Source organism: Coccidioides posadasii, chromosome 3 (genome assembly GCF_018416015.2).
Source record: "Coccidioides posadasii str. Silveira chromosome 3, complete sequence".
In the NCBI taxonomy this organism is placed as follows: domain Eukaryota; kingdom Fungi; phylum Ascomycota; class Eurotiomycetes; order Onygenales; family Onygenaceae; genus Coccidioides; species Coccidioides posadasii.
In genome coordinates, this window is record NC_089409.1 from 4,867,901 (window position 1) to 4,883,128 (window position 15,228).

Here is a 15,228-nt window from a genome sequence, read left to right on the forward strand (position 1 = left end):
ATCTTGTCCTTTTTTTTGGCCCTTTTCTTACCCCCTTCCAAGTGGCTTGCTAATAGTCAATTCATATTTCCCGGTCCTAAGCGGCTGAGGGCCAATCGGAGATATTGTGTTAACCCCCTGGTAACTGATGGAGAAAATGTATCGAAACCAGGTCTTAATTTTGAGTTACCTGTCCGGTGGAAATTTGAGAAAGCGGGAAACAAGGGAGAAAGAAGAAGGAAAAAGAAAAGAAGAAAAAAAGAAAAAGAAAAAGGAACAACGCCCCGAGGGTGGTAGGCCGGTTGGGAATGGAGTTCGCGTGCAACCTTCCCCGCTGCCGTCTGATGAAGCCTGTGTGTCGGTGCCTGAGATTCAGTTCGGATGTATACATGCATGTGTGGACAGGATATATGATCTGGAATCATTATCCATAGTGGCATGTCCTTAAAAAAAAAAAAAAAAAAAAAAAAAGAAATTAAATTATAATTGTTATGGGGGCATTAATGATACTGGTGCTGAAACTCCGTGCTCCATACGTGAGTGCATATTTATACATACTCCATGGATGGACCGTGGTACTCCGGATATAGTTAGGTATCAATTGGTAACACATTAAATGAGTCGTGGAGAACAGATCTCAAACAGAACCGCTTTTGCCGGGAAAGTTGAGCCGAGTGGAAACAAAAACAATGCAAGAACCCTAAAAAAGATCGCATCAACAGAGTACAAATACAACAAAACGCGGAGGGGAAAAAGCAACTTGGAGAGTAAGTTAAAGAAAAAAAAAAGCCCCCCCGTCACCGGCAAGGTGGCATGGAGCTTCCACGCCTTCCCGATCTCCCGTGGTGTCTCCTGCTCCCGTAATCCTGGAGGCTAGTTCGACTGCCACCATCCAAGCCACATCCATATATCCGTGGATGTCCGATCGGCGACGGGCGTCTTATTCCGTGTAAATCAGCCTCCCGCCTCTCTTGCGCTTCCTCGTCTTCTTCGTAGGGAACAAGTAGACTTCGCGATCTTGGCCGGGAGAGCGACGATCGTGATCGTATCTGGCGTAATGTATGCATTGAGATCGTGTGACCCGCGAGCGGGGAGGCGGTAACCGTTGTTCCGGGCATGGCCAGTGGAGGGGCAGATGGGCTGTCGGAGCGGAATAGGGGATGGATATTATGTTCGCCTGCGTCGGTGTTGCGCCGAGAGCTCGCGACACTCAAGGCCGGTGAGGGTGCTCTGATGCTCCTGCAGTCCGATATAATGGGACGTTCGAAAAGGGAGTCTGGGGACTGGTCTCGAGAACGGCTCCGGGACTGGCTTCGCGAATGACGATGGAAGCTTGTCGTCGACGGATGAGTGGAGTCAAGCTTCACCAGCTCGTCATGAAGACCGGGGACGCGCCGCGAAAATCTTCGGACCCAAGTCTGAGAATCGAGAGATGCTCGATTTTCCCTTTCATTTAACGTCTCGGGGCCGGACTCCAAGTCCTCGGATAGGCGAGATAGTCTAGCTTTCGATAACGTCGATGATTCTGAGCTCGCCTTCTTATGAATTCGGGGGTCGTGCAAGGACTGGCGCTGCTCGGTTGAGTGGCGCAAAATTTCGGTCTTATCGTCATCTAACCTTGTGGGAGCCCTTGTTTTCACCCTATTGGTGCAAGGGAAATGCCAATTCGGCTCTTGTCGACTGATTTTTCGGTCCAAATATAACAAAGCCCCAAAGCACACAGCCTGTAAGAAAGCTGTCACTCCCCAAAGGGGACACCAAAGCGAAAATAGCCTTCGAACTTCTTTTTGCTGCTCTGTACTTTCAATATCCCCAAGCCGTGTCGAGCTAAATCCGAGAGCCATCGCTACAACCATAGCCATTAAAAAGAGGATAAGCCCTAGTATGATGAACAGCCGGGCTTCCAGCTTTCTCCTAAGGCGGATACCCTTCCTGATTCGCTGTCGGCATATGATGATCAAAACTCCTTGAACCCCGCAGCTCAGCGCGCAGCCCGTTACACTGGCAACCTGAAGACCCCCCAGATCCGGCAGTTCTCGACATATCGCTTTCGCGAAGATGCCATTTGCTACCGTGGATAAAAGACTGAATACGGTGGATAGGGTACCGGTAACATATATCAGTCCTATCCTTGCCATTGTCGGCTGGAAATCTGAGGAAGTGGGCAAATCTGAAAAAGGCCTAAAATTATAGGGACGGAACAAAGCTCAGAGATATGTCTTTGGAGGTTGCGCTTTTAAATTTCTCCTAATCCGACAGGATGTAGGGTATCCTTCCCCCAAACGACCTCGCCAGACAAGTATGGAAAATCAATTTCAACAATGCATTTCACCGGGAAATTGTATGTCAAAATACGCAAATATTCAAAGCGGACTGCCGCACAATATGCAGGTAGGAATCGTGTGCCTTATTGTGGCGTGGCGACTTGGAAACGCGCAGATAACTTCGACGAAACGGGCTCAACACGGAAAAAAGGAACCTGCCTTATAAACGAATGGAGAAGATAGTGGCTGAAGAGAGTGTTAGGGGAGCAATATCCAAATGTGAATGAGAAGCCGCCTGCAACTGACAACCAGGTCAGTGGAATTGGATAGAATAAGAAAAGCAGCGAGGGTAAGGATCCCATTGCCATGTCAGGCCCATGAATCATCTGTCAGCTATATGTATTCAGCTCCACAGTAATTATAGCTGGGCCAGCCAAGAAGAGAATTCGGCCTGTCGAGACGGCGTGCCCTGACTATCCGAAGCTGTAACAGCCGGACTGCTGCGCCAGAGCACGCGGTGTCACAGAGCCACACAGTGTCAGGATCCTTGACTGGAAATATCGGAAATTCAATTGTGACTCTTATTGTCATCATTCGCAATCAAAAGATCCAGATTGTTGGATGGTATTTCTGGGTTGGTGCTGGAAACATCGTCCGAGAACACCGCCCAGCTTCGGCTCGCCGACAGGGAGGCGGGAACCTCTAATTTCCGACTTTATGCCTTGCTGATAGGGGGTTCATTCATGTCTTGTCGGTACAGAATCCGGAGGATGTCCATAGATTCTCCAAGTTTGAGGATTGATCCGGTGATGTACCCAGCTGCCACATGGCGTGCATTAGGCTGGTTGCGTTGGTGCAACTTCGAATTTTGAGGAGTGTTGAAAAGCTGTGATGGACGAACATGTTCGTTTTGGGGGCGGGGTGCGTGGTCGGAAACAGCTGCAGATCAAACACCGGCCGTTTGCAGGCTCTTGGCTTCGTAACGGACAACCAATTGAGCCGGATCACCGTGTTCTCGAATCGTTGAAACCGCGACGCTTGCAAGGATGGGGGTTATCTGAGACGAAGCCAAAGTTTTTCTACGAACCAATGCTTGTGCGTCTGACAAAGAGCTCGTCCACAAGGAGCTCTTGTTTCTTCAACTCGTGTTTCTGGCACGGAAGCTCACTAACTAGTACCACTACTCCGTACTCCGTACTCATTATGGCATACAAAAAGCCGTGCTTGCTTGCGTGAAGATGTCAATTCCCCCACACATTTCGAGCCAGCTGTTGGCTTCCTCGAGCAAAGATGAACTATGCTAAAGGCACATTCGCGAATTCAGTTCTCAAGAAAGCCCGAAGCTCACAGAGACCAGCTTGCAGCACTTCCGTTTCTGACACATATCCAATCCGAACATATCCTTTAAACTCTTCGCCAAAACATTTACCGCCCGGCACGAACATGACACCCCTTTTCTCCTGGAGCACATGGCAGAACGTGGCGTCGTCGATTGGTTTCCCATCCCTCGAGAACCTCACGAACGCGGTAGTGCCAGCCCGAGGCACCACCCACTCGCACACATCTTGATGCTCATCTATGAAATCTTTCAGTATAGCCAGATTTTTCTTTGCTAGATTGAGATTTCGATCCAAAAGCTTCTCTACATGAGGAGACTCCAGGGCAAATGCGGCAATCCGGTCATCCACCTGGCTCACGGAAATTGTGGTATAGTCTCGCGCGCTTGCGCAATCTTCGATGATAGCCTTGCTTACGCTCGCAATCCATCCAACCCGAATTCCGGCTAGCGCGAAGGCCTTGGACATGGATCCCGTGACAATGGACCGCTCGTAGCCCAAGGAGAGCAGGGAAGGCGGCCATTCACTTTTGTCCAAGGTGTGGAACAGCGGCCGATAGACCTCGTCGCAGAGGACAAACATTGAACCTTGTCTAGCGATATCTACAAGTCCTGTGAGGATGTCCTTCGAAATCAATGATCCGGTTGGGTTTTGTGGGTTGCTTGTGATGTTTGACCGTGGTTAGCAATCGTATCCTCCGATGGAGCGAAATAAAACGGGAGCACGGAGTACCAACTTCACAATGATCATCTTCGTATTAGGCCGAACTAGGTCTTTCAATTCCTTGAGGTCAAGTTGCCATCCATCATCGCCGCTCGTCTTCCACAGACTAACCTCTGCGCCTAGCGACTCTGGCACCGAATACAGCTGCTGATACGTGGGATAGTGGCATATAACATGATCCCCAGGCTGAACAAGCGTATAGAGTAGTAAGAAATTTGCCTGGATTGCTCCCGACGTAATCAGAATGTTCTCAGGCGACACCGTTGTCGTTGAGTTGCCCGTAGAGTATAGTTTAGCCAGATTCGAGCGTAGCTCCTCCGACCCACGGATCGCCCCGTATGTTAACTTTGTAGATGTCGAGAGCGGATTCCGCGACGGGTCTTCTGAAAATGAACGGAGATCATCGATGGAGATTGATGCGCTGCATGTTTCTGCGATGTTGTATTTTGCCCATGTTTCGTATTTGTCCATCCACTATGATAACGGAATGAGTATTTATTAGTATATCGGGGTGTCTAATGGGCCTTACTTGCTCTACGGCGAAAGGAGTGATTTGGACCATGGCTGCTATCTGATGGCGGGGAGTCGATTGCGGGGAGTTATCAGCGGTCTGCGTCGGGTTCGGGTGTCACAAAAATGAACAAAACTTTAAGTCATAAACGTCCGGATAGCTACTTAAAATATTTTCTGGTTCGTGCCCCGTCGCTACTCGAACTCTCAATGGGTTGGTCACAGGGAAGCTCTCCTTTATTTCTTCTGGGAAGTTAATCTAAATATGCCCTTTCCGAGTCACTCAGGTCGTCGAAACGACGCCCTGCCTTTGACAAGTCTTGGGCGTGCGGCTGATAAAAATGAACAAGTTGGATAGCCCATTCCGAATTTTTAGTGCCTAGAATAGCTATCTCGAAAGCAAGGGAAATATAGATGTGTCAGTTTCTCACGATACAACTACCTGGCAGCATTGAATGGAGCGTTATCGAATGTTGGGTCTTTTACAATCAGTTTTAGATTAACTCACTCATGGACCTTCAGGCCTCGCTGCTTTGGTGAGGTTAAGGGTAACTAGAAACAATTAGCATTGGATTAGATCAGACGCTTGACGCTACGCGAAGTTCGGATGCTATTCTTCCATTAGCCCGCCCCTCTCCTGATTGCATCCTGTGAGTGGCGTATGAGCCAACCAACTCGGATCCCACGGATCCTCCAAAACTCCAAGATGTCGAAATGCCAAAAGTTGGAGTGACCCATTGCCTTCATCCTGATAAGGATAACCCTGGCCATAATACCAATGCGTGAAACTCTCGCAGTTTTCTTCCTCACAATAGACAACCTCGCGGGCCTCCGCATCTTGGAATAATTCGGCACTACGGTTATAGTTTCTGGGTTCGGCATCTTTGCAATCAAGCACATCTCTATTGTATATATCGGTGATCCTAGGATCGTTCAGCGGCAGATGCGGGCAAATCCGGATATCGCTGTGGCTAGCCAAGCACTCTTCAATGTGATTTCGATCCGGAAGACCCTCACCCTCCATAACGTCGCAGATATTGACGATGGTTAGAATTCCCATGCCGGGTCTGTCACGCGAGACAACAAAGTGATGATCAATGACTACACCGGAACCAGTGTCTCGTGGGAAACAGCACGCCTCTCTGGATGTCCAGCCATGATTGGAATACGGAAGCGATTGGCGTAACATCTTGTTCGTCTGTTGCGCATCCCGGAAGCTCAGAGAGTGGTTGGGACAAAGAGGGAATATTGGTATTGTCGAAACGCACCACCGCAAGAATGGCTGCTGTCGCAATTCGTCCGGCGGGAACATAGTTTCCGGATGGTCCGTTAAACAACCTCGACAGGCAAATGTACGGATGATCTGGTCTCTCTCAAGCAGGCAAAGTGTCTCAAAGCGCTCTACCGGGAAGAATTCGATGTTTTTCAGCCAGGTGTAGCTCAAGTGATAAAACTTATGGCATGTATATGCGAGCATTTTCGCACTGGCGGGCGGAAGATGCCGTGTAACTTCCCAGAGGAGCTCTAATGGGAGGCCTAGGAGATGGGGTTGCGTTGATTTAGCATTGTTGGTGTCTCTCAGTGACACTAGGCACTGCTCGGCCAATTCGAGGAAGAGGCGGCGTTGGTCTAAAAGAGAGAAGCGCGACATAACTGGCATATCCGCAGTATTCATATGCGAGGAAAGAAAAGGACCAGACCACGAGATAGTTGGAGCAGGACAGCTTGGTTATGAGAAGAAGAAGACAGAAAGCATGGTCACATTAGGGTGTAAATATTAATGCCTCTGGTTATAAACCCCACCACAGCATTTTGACAAACTTGAAGAATTGCAGTTGCGATCCGACGGGCAAAACCCTTCAGATAGGCGTTGATTGTGTTTGATAACCTCCATGCTGGCTTTGTTCTCCGTGTTCAAGAGAATTTGGGCAAGGAGCATCGTGCGCTCGGTGGCGTTGAACCCATTAAAAGGCACTATTCGCCGTGGCCAATGCCGTGAAATATAACTCTTGCTCTGGGTAGCGAGGCAGTGAAGGAATTCTCCGACAACAATGACTTATTGCCTGGATTATCCTAACATATGTGACGGGAAGAAGGGAAGCGGAACTTGGAGCAGAGGGAGAAGGAGTTTTAAAGTTGGACTAACGAGCGCGATCAGGAATGGCGGACATAAAATATGAAACTCTCTGCCAAAAAGCCTAACGACCAATGGATGCTATAATTCGAAGGCCAACAGACAAGAGCTGCGTGTGTCTCCAAGGATATCGGACGCATTGGACGCATTGTTGTTTAGACTTGCAGCTTGGAAGGCCGCCTAAGTTGTTTGTTATGCAGCTGTGTCGAGTTGCAGCACACCCCGCCCCCCCCCCCCACCACCAAAATTCAGCCGTCAACTCCATACTCTTTCTTGGTCGAGGCCCCTCGATTTCATCACCATCAAGAAGCGAAGTTTTCTGCTCAGAAAATTCACCGAGGGTCGCAGGTGATGATATTTAGCGAGCCAACTAGACCGATTTCTTTGAATATAGAGGTCTTTGCATTGGTGACGACTAGTCAGTACTTCCCGATGGCCGTTCACATTTCAACCTTTCTCTGGTCTGCGTCGTTGGTGTTCGTAAACATGGGCTTCAGATACCTAGATGCAAATGGATTCCTTTTGTTTATTCGATCGGAGGAAACTCGGCTAGTTTCCCTCGTTGCTTATCAATCTTGGCTGTGTGATGACGGCCTATCTTACCTTTATCATCGATAATTATGATTCACTTCCTGAGGTCGTAGTATTTTCGCCCGGCGCATATTACCACGGGGCATAATGGCGGCTTGGAGCAACCGATGGCGATGCTTGTGAAATGGTTATATATGAACAGGGTCCCCGCCGCTCGTTTTCCGGCATGTATGTGCACCTCTTAAATGTTACTCGTGAATAGGTGCCAGCGCGAATTGGAGCAATATGTTGCGCACGATTTGCTGTGAGCAGAGGTCGCATCCGTCAAAGGTCTCGAAGTGACTATATTCGGATGAAAAGTGGTCCTTGACCGCTGATTTTGACAAGCAAGCGATAGATTGGGTCTCTGTCATATTATTGTTAAAAATGATGTACTCCGTATGGAGTAGTGTGAGCGCTTTATTTTTGATGTTCTAACATCAACTAACCCGTATGTGGCAGATGCCTGGTGCATGAACAATGTATATTTGTGGGTCGGAAATGGTGCGACTGAGGATGAGGACGATCGAAGCCATATTTGACCAGAGGCATCATGGCTGCCCGTCCTGTTCAAAATGGCAAACTCCAGATAGAGGGACTCTTGGATCGTCAATATATGGGCTCTGCACTCTGTATATAGTTAGGAGTTTTGCATAATTACGTATATCTAGGTTATGTCTAAGAGCTAAAATTCGCAAAGGGGTATCGTGCTTTGGCTTCCATGAGCCAAAATGCAAAAATTCTTTGATACCACAGGTTAGGGGCATGTTAGGGGCGGGCTCGGGGCACTGAGGGTAATCTCCCGGGGGTGTTTAGGGTTAAAGGGATGCCGCGAGTTCCTGAGCGTGCTTCTCCAGGTCAGTTCCCCTCAGTCTTGGCGCGATGGTTCTGCTTATATAATAAGAGCTATCGATGATCTAGCTCTGATTAGGTTTAGCGTGGCGGCCTTGCTAGCGAGGGGCGCTAAGTGGACCAGACTGAAGTGACGAAAGAAGGCAGACGCCGCCTCATGAACTCTTCAAAAAGTGTCCTACCTTCCCACCACCTCCCGCCCAGCCGTCTTCCTTCATCTTTCATTTTGTGCCTGACACCTCAACCTGGTGTTCTTTCTCAGCTCTGGAACTGCACTGGTTACCCATATACTACCCACATCTCCTGTATTCTTTGACTCTTCTGTCTCCTCCGCTTGCTTTTCAAGTCCACCTCACAAGCGACGCCACATCATGAAGCTCACATTCAGGGTGGGATACCAGTCTTTATATTTCACGGGCTGGGACAGCCATATACTAATATGTTGCTTTGCATCATAGGATTTAAAGCAGCAGAAGTTTACTATAGAAGCTGAGCCATCAGAAACGGTGAGTTCCAATATCTCAGCTTTGCCTGCTTGTGATACTGATGTGCCTGCCTAGATCGGCCAGCTGAAAGAGAAGATTTCCCAGGAAAAGGGCTGGGATGCTGCGCAACAGAAGCTTATCTACTCTGGTGGGTCATGACTTGAACATAATTGATTGACTGGCTTCTTATTTCTCGCTGAAATCTAGGCAAGATCCTTCAAGATGTGAACACCATTGAATCATATAATATCGAAGAGAAAGGCTTTATAGTCTGCATGGTTTCCAAGGTATATACGGTGCCAATTACCAGTTGCGATTCTTCTTCACAACTTGCTAATCCATTACCCTGTAGCCCAAAGCGCAGCCTGCCCCGTCCACTCCCGCCGGCCCTTCTCAGACACCAGCCACACCCGCCGCCCCATCGTCTACGCCAGCTGCGCCTTCTGCCCCCGCCCCCGCTACAAATGCTCCTTCAGCTCCCCCAGCGACGCCATCACCAGCAACTGCTGGAGCCACTTTCAATGACCCATCGGCCCTCTTGATGGGTCCTCAGAGCGAAACAGCTGTTCAGCAAATGGAAGCCATGGGATTCGCTAGGGATGACATCCAAAGAGCCATGAGAGCTGCATTTTTTAACCCCGACCGTGCTATTGAGTATCTATTGAGTGTAAGTGTCATTTCGTTTTGTCTTTGGATTAAAGCATTGCTTGGGCCGTTCTTATTAACTCCGTCAGGGCATCCCGGATCATGCTGAACAAGAGGCTGCCCGCCAGCAAGCGCGCGCGACTGCCCCGTCCAATGCCGCAGCGCCCGCGTCTACCCAACCTGCTGCGAATACTGAATCCGAGGAACCGGTTAATCTTTTTGAGGCTGCGGCTCAGGCTGCCCAAGGAGGTGGTGGCGCACGTGGAACCCGTGGCGGAGCAACAACAGGAGAAGGCTTGAACAATCTCGAATTCTTGCGAAACAACCCCCACTTCCAACAACTGAGACAGTTGGTACAGCAGCAACCTCAAATGCTTGAACCGATTCTCCAACAAGTCGGTGCAGGCAATCCACAGCTTGCTCAACTTATCGGTCAAAACCAGGAACAATTTTTGCAGTTACTGAGCGAAGATATTGATGACGATGCACAGCTTCCACCAGGTGCTCATGCAATTAGTGTTACCGAGGAGGAGAGAGACGCTATTGAACGGGTAAGATACCATCTCAAGTGTATTCATGGCGCGCAAGTTTTCTAATTCTTTCATTACAGCTTTGCCGGTTGGGATTTTCTCGGGATGCTGTTATCCAGGCCTACTTTGCATGCGATAAAAACGAAGAACTTGCGGCTAATTTCCTCTTCGAGCAACCGGAAGACGAAGGCGATAACTAAAACAGTCTTATGTCTCATTATCTCTAGGAAACCTCCATTAATGACCCACTTTCACCTCCCCTCACCTCCATGAGCATAGCACCCTCTATCCCTGCCTCTATGCTCTGCGCCTTTAAAGCAAGCAGCAGTTTATGAACTGAAATTGTGAAGCCCCCCGGCCGCTGGACTTTGTGGCATTTAATCCGTTGCTAGCTTTAGTTGTTGAGTACCAGATCATCATTCCAGTTATTTAGTGGTCGTGATTTATTGACTCAAGGACTGATGTTTCTCATGAGTTGAACATGAAGCAATTTTGACAGCCAGTTGTGCCATATTTCATTTTGTGTTTTCTGGTTTGGAGAGAAAATTGTAAAATGCTCGGGTACCCCCCAGGGGTATTAGCTGGGGCATTAATTAACTGAGGGTTGCTCGCACTTGTCAACTGAATCTTGATATAGTTTAAGTGCCATTATGTAGTTATACACACCTGTACTCTGTGTGGAGTAATACTGTACTTTCGGGCATACATCAAGAATGAACTTGTTTGGGTTCGCCTTGGTGCAGGTGGGGGAGCAACGTGGGAGCAGTTGAACTCGCAAGGCCAGGGGTTCCTTTTGTTGCTTCACCTTCGCTTTCGCGTCTGCGGCATGGGGTAAATCTATTATTATTGTGTTGCAACACAACACCCATTTCAGTGGCTTGATTTTTTCTTTTCTTTGGAGCAACATTGTATTTAACAGCAATGCTGAAGCTGTTCTGCAGCACTGGTACCTTCAACCAGAGATCACCAGAGCATGTTTACTTGGCCACTTGTCCTGTCGCGTAACCATCCCAGCAAGAACAATGTGGAGACGAACCTATCTTATCTTGCTGGTTATTCGCATTTATTTTGCATTGTCGCCGAGCTACCTTCATCCTGATGAGAACTTCCAAGGTCCCGAGATTTTTGCTGGTGAGCATCTGCCTAGTCGTGAAGTGCACACCACTAGCCCCTTGCTGCTCTCTCTGTCACCATGCTCAGCAATGATGGCAAATACCCTGTAGCTGATCTGCTAACATCACAGTTTGTAGAGCAAGTCTATTCGTACCCTGCGCACCTCACTTGGGAATTTACGTCGTCCAAGCCCATCCGAAGCATCTTCCCGCTATGGCTCAGTTACGGCTTGCCTATGACCGTCTTGAAGTGGTTCTGGACCGAAACCGGCTCCGGAAGTACGCCGCCATACCTGATATACTACGTGCTTCGCGGGACGATGTTCGGACTTAGCTTTGTGCTGGAAGATTGGGCTATACATGAATTGATTACTTCCCCGCGCCATCGTCGTGAGGCAGTGGTTCTGGTGGCTTCTTCTTATGTTACGTGGACATATCAGACGCATACCTTCTCGAATTCGCTGGAGACCTTGCTTGTAGCTTGGAGCTTAGTGGTTATTCAAAGGATCCTGGAGAATAGAGTGGGCTTTACTTCCATGCGCGCTCAGAATAGCCCCTGGGTTGTGACAACGTATTGGGAAAGTTGCTGATATCCGATGTAGCAGCATTCCTCCGTACTGGCTTGTTCAATTCTTGCTTTTACAGTTGTTGCCGGCGTGTTTAATCGAATTACATTTCCCGCATTCATTGCGATACCCGCGGTTCAGCTGATTCCCCATTTCTTTAAAAAGTACGCTTACATATGCTTGGAGATCGCACCGATACGGCAGACAGGCTAATGATGCTCCACAGGCCTTTTGCATTCGTTTCTCTCGCTCTCTCTGGAATCATCTTTTCACTGGTCGCGATATACGCTGATACGAGCTTTTACAGCTCTTCCCCAGTCTCAATTTCTGACATTTTCCGGAAACCGATTATCACCCCGCTCAACAATCTCCTTTACAACTCGGACAAAACCAACCTTGCATCCCATGGTCTCCATCCTCATTATCAACATTTCCTTATCAACGCACCGCAATTGCTTGGCCCCGTGTATGTCCTTCTAATTGCCTCTATTTTCTCCCGTTCGAGCCGGTCGAATTTTTCGCTTCTGAATATGAGAGCTCTCTCTGCCCTGACAGGCACCCTAATCCTGTCAGTATTCCCACACCAGGAATCCCGCTTTTTGATCCCTTGCGTTCCACTCTTACTCACCTGCTTCCGATTACCGAATCCTCGCGTATTTCTTGTTACATGGATAGCGTTCAATAGCATCATGGGCCTCCTTCTCGGCGTTTATCACCAGGGTGGGATCATTCCCGCACAGCTTCAGATACCAACCATCATATCAAATTTGAATCCCGGCCTGGAGAAAGGGCCGGCTTCTCAAGAGACTGCGAATGTGTTTTGGTGGAAGACGTATTCCCCGCCGTTGTGGCTTCTAGGGGATGCCGCAAATATTACCATTAAGACTCACGATCTCATGGGAATACCAGGTCGTGATATGCTTGAGAAACTTAGGAAAACTATACCGCGGTGCAGCGACGGCTCCATTCTTCGATACCCTAGATTCTCGGGGTCTAAATCCAATAATGATCGGCGTGTGGTCAATCCGACTCTGCTCGTTGCTCCGAACTCTGCTACTTTCCTTGATCAGTACGTGCGATCTGAGAATAAAGACGAGAGCCAGGACGATCGGTTGTCTTTGCAATTAGACCCTCTTTGGAGGTATGACTGCCATCTACATCTTGATGATATGGACTTTGGCGATGATGGGATTTTACCCACATTGAAACGGGTGGTGGGCCGACGTGGGTTGAATGTTTGGCTTGTTACCAGGGCATGTGGGTAATCTAATTTATCTACTCTTTACGGATGCATATGTTTGGAGGGGATCTTTTTACTGGTGCATTATCCATGATTTTTTTCGGATGAATTTGCAGATACCCCTGTTCAGGCTAAGCTCCTGCTGTAATTCCATTTCATAAAACTGATACCTGTGGGATTACTGTTATTTTTTTATTCCATTTGGTCTCTTTGCAGACTTAGCCTGCAGAAGATAATGCTTGAAATCACCAATTTCGGTTCATCATGGTGAACAATAGACGAAAGGAAAACTTTCAAATAAAATCCATATTAGACGCAAAAATGCTCGATGTAGCCATATCCTTCCTCCAGTGATATCTCGCGGGCTCAGCTGCCTATGGATATTGTCATTGCGGCCTCCTCTATTACTTGGTATAGAATGGGGGAATTTCCCCAAGGCAGGTCCAATATTGTGGGTGACAATTCACCAAATGGCCCCCAATGACCTGCATTGATATGCAATCACTGGCTTTGTGAGTCTTAAGACGAGACCTTCCAAAGTAGTGATGCTTGTCTGATTAACAATGGAAATACGTGCATCATGGATTAACTTCCAGGGAAGTTTGCTTGGCCGGCTGGCTGGCGACATAATATCACGTGACCGATTTGAGTGATGCCTGCCCGCTCCCCACATCATAGTGGCCTGTTGTTACCCGCTAAGCTCCTTCTATGGTTAACTCTCTTCCCATTGTTCATAAATACCAGACTCTTGCTGCTCTGTCTCCATCTTTTCCCTTCATTTCCACATCTCTTCTCCTCCATACTTACTGTCTAGCACCTCTGTCCTTCAAACAAGCTCTTTTTGGGGTTTGTGACAGTCAGTCAGGAGACAACTCCGGTGGAAGGTGGGTATTTTCAAGGGTGACATCTTCTCTCTGAGTGTCAAGAATATAAGCTGACTGACTATGTTCTTGGGATTTTGATGTTCAGCTTATTCTAGTAGACACTTATCGAGCGAAATAATTACACCATGTCTTCCACAGCGACGAGCAAGATTACTCTTACCAGCTCCGATGGAGTCGAGATGTCCATGGGTATGTTATCAGTAGCCCTTTGGCAGAAACTGCGATCCTACAGCTAGGAGACGCACTGACTTTACACCGAATAGAGCGTCAGGTTGCTGAGCGATCCGTCCTTATCAAGAACATGCTTGAAGACCTCGGTGACTCTGGAGAACCTATTCCAATTCCAAATGTGAGCTAGGGCACGAAGAGTGCTTCGAAATTGGGCCTTTACTGATTTCAATCCTACAAGGTCAATGAATCCGTCTTGAGAAAAGTTGTTGAATGGTGCGAACACCACAAAAACGATCCTCCTAGCACTGGCGATGATGACAACGACTCGCGCCGCAAGACTACCGATATCGACGAATGGGACCAGAAGTTTATGCAAGTTGACCAGGAGATGCTTTTCGAGATCATCTTGGTATGTGACATGTCTTCAATCCACGTGTAGAGCGCAAAAAGCAGAGTGCTTCTCTTCTTTTGGCCTCTGATGTACCTGAGGTGCGAGGTGTTAAGTGTCATGCTAGGCGGCAAACTACCTTGATATCAAGGCTTTGCTTGATGTCGGCTGCAAGACTGTCGCCAACATGATTAAAGGAAAGTCCCCCGAGGAGATTAGAAAGACCTTCAACATCCAGAACGACTTCACTCCCGAGGAAGAAGATCAGATCCGCCGCGAGAACGAGTGGGCTGAGGAGTAAGTGTCTTACTTTTGCATGTTTTGATAACTTTCTACTGCTAACCATTTGATTTGTCGCAGCCGTTAAATCAAGCGCCGGTTGACCCTCGAAAATCTCCTTGGCTACATTAGTTGCGGAGCACGTTGATGTCTCTTGAAAGAACTTCAGGATGTGCATTTCGTGGTGACCCGAACCGGCTTTTCAATTGTGATGACACTTGTGTTTCAATTTATGGATTGGGTTCGTGCTGGGCGTTTGGTGTGTGTGGCCATTAGGCTCATACTGGTTTTGTACCTTTGAGATCTCTTTATCGGACCTCATTCTCGAAGATGAGCAGGCCGGCATGATCAAAAAAAGATCGTAAATATGGACTTAGTATTACCACTTTTTCTTTCACTTTTAGATGGTATTTGCGCTCTACCATGGAAGGAGTTGATTCTTGTAAGAATGAAACGCAATCTTGCAAGATCCTGTAGGATGTTGAATAACTCTGAGCAAGATATATCATACAGCCACAATAACCTTCATTGATGACAGGTTGCACCTGTGCACCCAAAT

General features: G+C 48.1%; 8 protein-coding genes across 9 annotated transcripts; 4 read left to right on the top strand and 4 right to left on the bottom strand.

Moving 5' to 3' along the window:
- Nucleotides 1–127: 127 nt before the first annotated feature.
- Nucleotides 128–427, top strand: D8B26_006525 (uncharacterized protein; the record flags this gene model as incomplete). Its single annotated transcript, XM_066125210.1, has 1 exon — nt 128–427. One exon carries the CDS (start codon nt 128–130, stop codon nt 425–427), a length of 300 nt encoding a protein of 99 aa, XP_065981291.1.
- A 349-nt stretch (nt 428–776) lies between these two features.
- On the bottom strand, nt 777–2,117 carry D8B26_006526 (uncharacterized protein; the record flags this gene model as incomplete). Its single annotated transcript, XM_066125211.1, has 1 exon — nt 777–2,117. One exon carries the CDS (start codon nt 2,115–2,117, stop codon nt 777–779), a length of 1,341 nt encoding a protein of 446 aa, XP_065981292.1.
- A 1,223-nt stretch (nt 2,118–3,340) lies between these two features.
- D8B26_006527 (uncharacterized protein) lies at nt 3,341–4,162 on the bottom strand (the record flags this gene model as incomplete). The annotated part of the gene is made up of 1 exon (XM_066125212.1): nt 3,341–4,162. The coding sequence occupies one exon, from the start codon at nt 4,160–4,162 to the stop codon at nt 3,539–3,541; it is 624 nt and encodes a 207-aa protein (XP_065981293.1). The 3' UTR covers nt 3,341–3,538.
- A 99-nt stretch (nt 4,163–4,261) lies between these two features.
- Nucleotides 4,262–4,865, bottom strand: D8B26_006528 (uncharacterized protein; the record flags this gene model as incomplete). Its single annotated transcript, XM_003069512.2, has 2 exons — nt 4,262–4,777; nt 4,833–4,865. 2 exons carry the CDS (start codon nt 4,863–4,865, stop codon nt 4,262–4,264), a joined length of 549 nt encoding a protein of 182 aa, XP_003069558.2.
- Nucleotides 4,866–5,423: 558 nt separating this feature from the next.
- Nucleotides 5,424–6,727, bottom strand: D8B26_006529 (uncharacterized protein; the record flags this gene model as incomplete). Its single annotated transcript, XM_003069511.2, has 1 exon — nt 5,424–6,727. Exon 1 carries the CDS (start codon nt 6,486–6,488, stop codon nt 5,424–5,426), a length of 1,065 nt encoding a protein of 354 aa, XP_003069557.1. The 5' UTR covers nt 6,489–6,727.
- Nucleotides 6,728–8,740: 2,013 nt separating this feature from the next.
- Nucleotides 8,741–10,229, top strand: D8B26_006530 (uncharacterized protein; the record flags this gene model as incomplete). The annotated part of the gene is made up of 7 exons (XM_003069510.2): nt 8,741–8,758; nt 8,828–8,875; nt 8,930–9,002; nt 9,062–9,141; nt 9,207–9,521; nt 9,589–10,050; nt 10,110–10,229. The coding sequence occupies 7 exons, from the start codon at nt 8,741–8,743 to the stop codon at nt 10,227–10,229; spliced, it is 1,116 nt and encodes a 371-aa protein (XP_003069556.2).
- An 822-nt stretch (nt 10,230–11,051) lies between these two features.
- On the top strand, nt 11,052–13,115 carry SMP3 (alpha 1,2 mannosyltransferase; the record flags this gene model as incomplete). The annotated part of the gene is made up of 4 exons (XM_066125213.1): nt 11,052–11,160; nt 11,280–11,662; nt 11,744–11,871; nt 11,934–13,115. 4 exons carry the CDS (start codon nt 11,052–11,054, stop codon nt 12,970–12,972), a joined length of 1,659 nt encoding a protein of 552 aa, XP_065981294.1. The 3' UTR covers nt 12,973–13,115.
- A 543-nt stretch (nt 13,116–13,658) lies between these two features.
- D8B26_006532 (uncharacterized protein) lies at nt 13,659–15,104 on the top strand. Of its 2 annotated transcripts, XM_003069508.2 has the most exons (6): nt 13,659–13,831; nt 13,917–14,020; nt 14,095–14,180; nt 14,241–14,411; nt 14,518–14,687; nt 14,751–15,104. In XM_003069508.2, the coding sequence occupies exons 2-6, from the start codon at nt 13,957–13,959 to the stop codon at nt 14,755–14,757; spliced, it is 498 nt and encodes a 165-aa protein (XP_003069554.1). In that variant the 5' UTR covers nt 13,659–13,831; nt 13,917–13,956; the 3' UTR covers nt 14,758–15,104. The 2 variants fall into 2 exon arrangements, with proteins under 2 accessions (XP_003069554.1, XP_065981295.1); XM_066125214.1 differs by having other exon boundaries at nt 13,659–14,020; nt 14,751–15,086.
- The last annotated feature ends 124 nt before the right edge of the window (nt 15,105–15,228 follow it).

Coding starts and splice junctions, on each gene's coding strand:
- D8B26_006532 (XM_003069508.2), top strand. CDS start 13,957: ATGTCTTCCACAGCGACGAGCAAGATTACTCTTACCAGCTCCGATGGA. Junction 14,021..14,094: donor TGGAGTCGAGATGTCCATGG/GTATGTTATCAG, acceptor TACACCGAATAG/AGCGTCAGGTTGCTGAGCGA. Junction 14,181..14,240: donor AACCTATTCCAATTCCAAAT/GTGAGCTAGGGC, acceptor CAATCCTACAAG/GTCAATGAATCCGTCTTGAG.